The 8020-nt window shown below is 60.3% G+C and overlaps 1 protein-coding gene across 1 annotated transcript; it reads right to left on the reverse strand.

Annotated features, from left to right (window-relative positions):
• Positions 1-1590: 1590 nt before the first annotated feature.
• On the reverse strand, positions 1591-5959 carry LOC131091933 (POU domain, class 5, transcription factor 3-like). The gene is made up of 5 exons (XM_058038317.1): positions 5456-5959; positions 3799-3910; positions 3267-3397; positions 2590-2754; positions 1591-1842 (listed from the first exon to the last, which is right to left on the reverse strand). Exons 1-5 carry the CDS (start codon positions 5957-5959, stop codon positions 1591-1593), a joined length of 1164 nt encoding a protein of 387 aa, XP_057894300.1.
• Between the last annotated feature and the right edge of the window lie 2061 nt (positions 5960-8020).

Consider the following 8020-nt stretch of genomic DNA (forward strand, 5'->3'; position numbering starts at 1 on the left):
GGGGAAGGGGCCTTGAGAGAATGGACTGGGAGCAAGCAGCCAACAGAGAGTGTGGTGGGAAAAAGTGAAGGGTCATCCCCCAGACATCTCCACTCCCACCAGTTCAGCTCCCAATGCCCAACGGACCTGCATGGCTGGGTTGTTATCACCCCACCAGACTGCCTCAGCTGGACCACACATATGGGAACATCCATCCCTCCCCTGTCAGCACCATACTACAATGAGGACAGCCCCAGCTTTCCAGACCTTTTCACTTCCTACCCTGCTACATTACACCCTTAGTCCTGCTCTGTCCCTGACAGCTGCTGGAGCAGTCTACAAATAAGATCACACTGCTTCCAACCTTCCCAGAAAGTTACAGCAAACCAGCAGCTTGAACTGAGTGGAAGATGACCCCCTCCCTTCACTTTTGATACCCTCTGCTTTGAGGGGCAACAGCCCTGACAAGCTGGTACCACTCCAGGGCCAAGCTGCCACCAGTCACGGAGGGAGGCCAAGCTTCAGGCAGCCAAGAGCTGAATGTTGCTGGCAATGACAGGGACATGTCCACCTTCTTAGGATGCCTTGCTCCAGCCCTGTTCTGCTCCTGCATGCAGCCAACCCCCAACTGCTGGGCTGCAGGAGCAGGGATGCGAGGAAGGCTAGGAAATGTTGAACTCGTTCTTGCCTCAAAGAACTCTGAGGTTTATTTCACTGCCAGAGGGAATGTGATTAAGAACAAAAAATATAAAAATCATTATTAACTACAGCAGGCTGGAAGGCGTGGGGTGCTAGCAGCATGGAAAGGGTGGTGCAGGCCCCCTGGGCTGGGCCCTCCAGGGAAAGGTGGTCTCTGGGCAGCTGGGCTGGGGGACAGCGGCTGGAGAGTGGGGGGGGCTGGGGGTGATGCTGGGCACAAAGCACTGGGGAGGACCCCCCATCCCGAACACACCTTATCAGCTGCTCCACAGAGCAGTGAAGCTCTTTTGTGCCACAGGGTGAGGGGTGGTGGGGGGCTCCCCTTCTCCCCTTGCCCTGGCCCTTGGCTCATCCTGGCCGCCCAGGAGGGTGGACAGAGCCACCAGAGCCATTGGCCTGGGCATGGGCACCCCAGCCCTTCTCTACATGACAGGGCGGAAGGAGACACCTGGGAAACTAGATCACTACAAAAACTTTTGCTTTTTAAAAACTACAACAAAAAACCTTTTAAAAAATAATAAAACCGCCACCTCCCCCCACCCTTCCCAAAATCTAAAAAATATTTTTTTCTGCGTCTTGCAGGAGAGCGGCTGGGCTGGGGCCAGGCACGGGCTCAAGAGCACTGGGCACATGTGGCTTCAGAGGATGCAGTAGGGCAGGAGGAGCTGGCTCCAGGAGAGGTCGGGGGAGGGCCCACGCTGCTGGGACCAGTAATGTCATAGAACAGGGAAGGGCTGGGAGCATCTGCAGAGAGGAGGCACCATCCCTGGGTCAGGCTCTCAGCCCCTTGCACCCCAAAAGCCACACACATCAGCCCAGCAAGCAGAAGCAGGGCTATGCCTTTGTGACCCAAAGGCAAGGGGGGCTGCCCCAGAGCACCAGCCCACCTGCAGTGAGCCCACAGCCCCTGGTTCAGTGGCCACTGTTACTCATGGAGAGCCCAGGCTGCAGCGCTTGTGGGAACATCTCAGCTTTGTGGAAGGTCGGCATGTAGACAGGGGGGGAGGGTGCCAGGCTGTAGCCCTGGGACGTCACTGGGATGGGCAGAGTGGAGGGCACCAGGGGCTGGTTCATGTCATACATCATCCCCTCGGCCTCGTTGCCGTAGGGCAGCAGCAGCCGTTTGCCTTTCTGACGCCGGTTGCAGAACCAGACCCGGACCACCTGTGGGAAGGGAGACAGAGAAGGATAAGGGCTGACCCAGGCACACCATGTAGGTGACAAGGAGACCCTTCTGCTGGTGGCATCTCCACAGCACCCCAACCTGCCAGTGTAGCGCCCTCCCTGTCACAACTCCTTGCTAGGCTCAGCTGAAACAAACTTCAGCCATGACCATTTTTGCACTGCTTCCAGAGTTGAAGATGACAAAAATGGCAAATGTTAAATAGGAAAAAAGATAACAAATCAAAAGAAAGGCTGCTCTCCAAAGGCTGATAGCACAGCCAGATGAAGCCAGTGTGCAAACTTGCGCATTGTTAGTGGGATGTGGTTTGTCTCTTCTGGCGCATTTCCATTTCAGGGGAAAAACATTGTAACTATCCATGTGGGTTCTTGGGATCAAAAATCAACTTCTTCGGAGATGAATTAGTATAAAAGGATTACTTTTATCAATTACTTTCACATATTTATGTACATACACACAAACACGGATGCCTGTAGCTGGGTCTGGGAACTATTTTTGTCTCTCTGAAGTTTTAAATGTTTAATCTGTGAACAAAAGTCTTCTCTGGAACCAAGTGGGTTTTTCTTTTTCATATTTATAAGCCATATATATCCTAACTGTCTGGCATGGCTAAAGGGCAGTTTTTATACAGCTCTTCATGTGTATTTCATTTTTGCTCTGATCTAAGTATCAAACTCTCAGGAGCTGGCATCATTAGGGCATCCACCCTCCCCACCCTCCCGACCTACATCTTTATCCAGGTTGAGGTCCTCAGCGATCTGAGAGATCTCCTGGGGACTGGGCTTCACACATTTGCGGAAGAAGCTCTCCAGTGTCCCTTTCACGTTGGTCTCGATGCTGGTCCTGCGTTTTCTCTTCCGGGCTTGGGCTAGTACTTGCTCTGCATTGCACATCTGGGAATGAGAGAGGGAATATGTTTTGTTACAGGTGGAAGAGTCTCCACCAGGCTTAGAACACGTGTAGCTGGCTGCAGAGCTTGGGGCACAGATTGTGTCCCTGTGACTCTCCAGTGAGCATCATTCCACTGTGACTGGGGCCATTCTCAGTGTCCCAGCACTGCCAGCAGTGAGGCTGGACACATCTTTCTGCATCCTCCCCAGGTTCCCCACGGAGCTCAAGCAGCACAACCTGTCTGAGATTCCAGCAGGACCTGGCTACTCAAAATGGGAGCTGTCACAACCACAACATGTCTGCAGGGGGATTGGGCTTCCTCCCCCCAGCCTGACAGAAGGTGATACCCAGTGGTTTGCCCTCAAGCCAGACTTAAGCCATGCAGCAAGATGGTGCTGTGCCACAAGATGCCTTCTGTTCCTCTCTGTTCTCCCTGAAAGCACGTGGGAGAGGGAGGACAATCTGTGGCTCAGGACTTGCAGGTACCCGGCTCCCAGCCCCCTCAGCCCTGCACCTCTTGCATGTTGTCCGTGTTCTCCGCCTCGTTGAGCCAGCGCTGCAGCAGCGGCTTTAGCTTGCACATGTTCTTGAAGCTGAGCTGGAGCGCTTCGAAGCGGCAGATGGTTGTCTGGCTGAACATCTTCCCTGCATGGCCAAGGCAGGCAGGGCATTACACACCACACAGCTTCCCTCGCCAGCAGCATCCCAGGATCACCACCCCCGAGCTTGCCCTGTTCCTGGGAGACCAGGAAAGGCATTCTCCCTGTTCCTTCAACAGGGATTTAAAGCCCTGAAATACGTCCCAATAAGCAACTGTAGCAGCTATTTTAAACCAGTTCCCGTGAGCTCGAAGCTTCTCACCGCAGATCTGGAGATACCCCTCTGGGAGCCCCAGCCCAGGACTGGAGATTGATGCCTCCTTTGCAGGTCGTTAAGGAGCAGAAATCATTATCCCAAGTAATTTCAAATCCCTCGCGGGCCTCTCCCTCCCCACCGGCTGTGGGGTAACACAAGGGCCTTTCCTCCCCCCCACCCCGACCCCTCACCGTAGAGGGTGCCCAGCGCCAGCCCCACGTCAGCCTGGGTGAAGCCCAGCATGATGCGCTTGTGCTTGAGGTCCTTGGCGAACTGCTCCAGCTCTCCTGAGGTTGGCGCATCCTGGCAAGGGCAGAAAGACACTGAGAAGGGACAAGTCGTGCCCAGGGTCCGAGGTCTGTTTGGGTTCCCGAAGGACAGCGGCAGAGGAGGGTTCGGCTGAGCCCTCGAGCATTGACACCGACCAAGCTCACACAGGACCCACCCCGGCCACGCACACTGCTCAGCTCGGCCCGGTCTGGCGCGGCGGCTGCCAAGGGCAGCACAAGGGCACCAAGAGCTCCTGCTCTGCCTCAACACGCCTTGGAAAAGTCCCTTTTGTCCTCTGGCTCGCGCCTCCCTGACCTGGCCAGAGGCAGCACCAATGATCACGTTGGCCGAGTCCCAGGTTTGTCCGATTAACTTCCCCATGGCTCTCGGGCTGAGGCAGCCCCTCACCAGCCTCTCTCCCTTTTCCTGCATCCGGAGCAGGAAAGATTCCCGTTAAGGGAGACAAAAGCGCCCCTGAACCGCGTTAAATTGAAGCGCCTCTTTGCTACCAGCCAGCTCTTTCGTTCTGGCAAGCGGCTACCCAGGCGCTTCCCCACCTTCCTGCCAAACAGCCTTCAGCCTCAACGGGGTCATTATGAAGCTCTTTACCCAATTTACACGTTTTCAGCGGGGTTTCGGGTTCTTCATGAGTTTTTCCTGTCACCGAGCCACGGCTAGTACATTCTGGCGTATAATCAGCACCGGTAAACTCAAGAGCATCCCTCCCCGTGGAGGAGGGGTGCCGTCCCAGATCGCCGTCCCGCAGCTAGAAAATGCCATTCATGACCTCTTCCCACCCAGAGCGGCCGGTCGCGGCCCGAGGACACACACGTATCGATCGTGGCGTGGGACCTCCCGCAGCTGCGACCCGCTGGCGGCGGTGCGAATCCTCCCAACCCCGTCAGGGGCCAGTCCCCGGCATCGGCCGCCGCTGCTTTCCCCGGGGCGGGATCGTGATACGTCAACATTGAAAAATATTAAATACCAAAACTAGCCCAAACCACAAAATTAGTCGTGCCGGGAGCCAGCTCTGCTGCCCCCGTCTTCCTCCCGCCCTCATCTCCAGGCTGTCTCTGCCCCAGCAAACTTCAGTGCCCGCGGAGCTCCGGGAGCGGCGCGGGGGACGCAGCCGACCGAAGGGGACTGAGGGGGCTGGCCAGGAGCCCTCGGTGACCTCGCTGCGCTGCCCCGAGTATCACGCCGGAGCCGACCTTCGACGTCGCTACCCGGGACGGCCCCGCCGCATCGCGTACGGGAAGCTGCTCTCCCAAGTTCCTAAAACTCCCTGTCTTACCCCAAGGCAGCCTCCCCAAGGCTCTCGGCCTGCGGAGACTCTGCCACATGCGGGACGAGCCCCAACGCTGGGTCAGGGCTTCTCCCGGTGGCGCCCACGGCGGGCCCCGACAGGCGGCACCGGCAGGTCTCGGCGCTACACGAGAGCAGCCGGGCAGCTCCTGCCGACGGGGCGGTGAACCGCGGCTCCAGACGGCAAGGAAAGCCCGAGGGGCACACCGTGTGCAGCAGCCGGCGGGAGCGGGGCAGGGCAACCCGCCCCGTCCCCGTCCCGTCGGGTCTCACCTCCTCACCGCTGTCGCTGGAGTGTCCGCCCTCGCTGGCGGCGCCGCTGGAGCTGCCGCTGCTGCCCAGCCCCGACGGGCCGCCGGAGCCCGGCTGCAGCGCGGAGGGGCAGAGCTGGGGGCCGGGGAAGGCAGGGGCAGCCGGGCCGGGGAAGGGCGGCCCGGGCAGGGCGGCGGGGCCGGAGGGCGCCGGGCCGGCCCAGGGCGGGGGCGGCCAGGCCGGGCCGCAGCAAGCGGCGGCGCGGGGCTCGGGCTCGGGCTGGCTGCAGGGCCGGCCCGGGCGCGCCTCCACCTTGGCGGGCGGCGCGGGCACGGGCACGGGCGGGGGCAGCCAGGCGCGGGCCGGCGGCGGGTCGCGGGCGGGCTCGGGCTCGGCGGTGGCGGCGAAGGGGAAGAAGAGCGGCTGAGCGGGCGCTCCGTCGAAGCTGCCGCGGGGGAAGGGAGGTCCGGCGTCGGTCAGAAGGCCGAAGGGGGCGGCCGGCAGCCCCCCGTCCGGGCTGAACATGCTGCCCGCCGCCCGCTGCCCTAGGGCTCCATGCGGGGGCTGCCGGCCGCTGCCTCCCTCCTGGGGCGCCGCTGGGGCCTCTGAGAGTGGCGCGGACGGGCCGGGCCGGATGGAGATGGGCCCCGGCCCCATTGGGCCCCGCATCGGTGGGTCGGGCGTGAACTTGATCCCCCAGGGGGGCGGGGGGCACGGAGAAAAGGTGCTATGGGAGGGGGCTGCGCCGGCCCGCACCCAGCGCCGGCGGGGAGGTGGACGGGGCGGCCCCGATGGGACTGGGAGGGGGAGGACACCGATCTTGCCGCAGGGTCTCACAACCCCCTCCAGGCCCGGGGGACTCGAGGACACCCACGGCCCTCGCAACCCCTCCGGCCCCACGCTGTTCCGAGGGCACCGCGCCAGTGTTAGGACAGCAGCGGCCACGGGTCTTCCCACCTGGGAACCCCCAGCGCTGCGGAGTCTAAACAAGAAACGAGATGGCTTTGGGCAGCTATTGGAGGCATGAACAGCAGCCAGGGGCTGGTGTGAGGGCAGCCCACCCAGCTGTGGCAGCCGCTTGTCCCCAGTACAGAGGACAAGCCACGAGATGCCGGTGTCATCGTGCAGCAGCAGGGGTGGTCCAGGGCTTGACCAGCACCTCTTGCCCCTCTTAATGCCTGGTCTTCTTTACTGAGCCTTAGCTTCTTGGGGAGCATGGACAAAGCTGAGGCTCTCGAGGCCCCTTACAGTCTCACCATTCCTCTCCTCTTTCTGCAGAGAAGGGTTGTGCCTTGGAGGAGCATGTCTGTCCCTGGGACCTCAGAGCTCAAAGTGTGCTGCTTGAGAAGGAATTGCTGCCCCAACTATTGTGTCCATTGGCTCCACATTGAAGCACGCTCCATATTTTCTCTGTCTTAAAGACTTTCCCTTCACACTGCCCTTCACAACGGGCCTTCACCAGGGCTGGCTCTGCTCCAGTCATTTCCTCTTTCCTTCCCTCCTGGCTCTGCTTCCCGATCTTAGCCCTGCCATGACATCAGCCTCTGCTTGGCTCTGCCCGATGCCTCTTCCTGCATACTGGCAGGTACCAACAGCATACGTGGGCACCCCCTGACCTCAGCTGGAGCAAGGCGAGGAGTGCTCTTTCTGCCAGCCAGCGCCCCGTGATCCCATCCGAAGCAAGGCAGGGAGTTATCCCGCTGCCGACGCTGCTGCCTGTTTATTAACCCGGATTACCGGGAGCTGCAGCCGTCTCGCACTGAAGATATGGCCAGGAGATAGGCTGGAGCAGCCTCCCCCGCGACGGGATGGGAATGGGGCTGTGGGCGGGGGAACTCAGGGAAGGTGCTTGATGCTGTTTATGAAGCAGCTGCTGAGGCGGCTGGAACCCGGGGATTGGCACCCGGGGAGCAATGCCTGGGACAGGCACCCAAGGGCTGGCAGACAGAGACTTATACCCACAGCTGGCATCCAGGGACTGGCAATGCCAGCAGCAGCCCCTGGCTCAGCACATGGCACTGCTGCATGTCAGGAGAAGTGGAACAACTAAGCGTCCTGATGATATTCCTCGTAGGAAAAAAAAATGGCCCGATGGATGAGCTGAAATTAAAGTATGTTCGTGATGCCTGGCAGGACATGTACCAGGCTGCCCATTCTGGCTGTGCCAGACTGCTCCAGGAGGGAGGGCAGCCCCAGGAAAATGATCTAAGGATCCAAAACCCTGTTAGGGGGACGTGGGCAGCCCTGAGTGAGCCCTGTGGCTTCTGGACCTCGGGGATCCCATGCCCAGAACGGTGAAGCACCTTCCCCAGCAGGGCTGGATTCACTCTGCCGAGGGATTCCTTTACCGTGCTGCTGAGGATGCTGAGCCCGGCGCTGTGCGGGCAGACCCGCCCGCTGCCCGCTGCGCTGCTGCCTGCCCCGCTGCCAGCGGGCAGAGGAAATCTCTCTGCGGGACCCCGATGGCAGCCATCAGCCGCGCTCCTCCCGGGCTCCTGCTGCGGCCCAGCGTTTCAGAAGCTCCTTGGCTAGGCAGTAACTCCCTTTCCCTTTGATTTATTGTTCCCGGGCTGGACCCCTCCTCCT

This window comes from Melospiza georgiana, chromosome 20, assembly GCF_028018845.1.
Source record: "Melospiza georgiana isolate bMelGeo1 chromosome 20, bMelGeo1.pri, whole genome shotgun sequence".
Taxonomy (NCBI): domain Eukaryota; kingdom Metazoa; phylum Chordata; class Aves; order Passeriformes; family Passerellidae; genus Melospiza; species Melospiza georgiana.

Bases quoted from the DNA above. Each gene is read 5' to 3' on its own strand.
- LOC131091933 (XM_058038317.1), bottom strand. From the start codon at position 5,959: ATGTTCAGCCCGGACGGGGGGCTGCCGGCCGCCCCCTTCGGCCTTCTG. The intron at 3,398-3,798 runs GTGAGGGGTCGG...TTGGCCATGCAG, and splicing joins GGCGCTGGGCACCCTCTACG to GGAAGATGTTCAGCCAGACA. The intron at 2,755-3,266 runs GTGCAGGGCTGA...TCTCATTCCCAG, and splicing joins ACACGGACAACATGCAAGAG to ATGTGCAATGCAGAGCAAGT.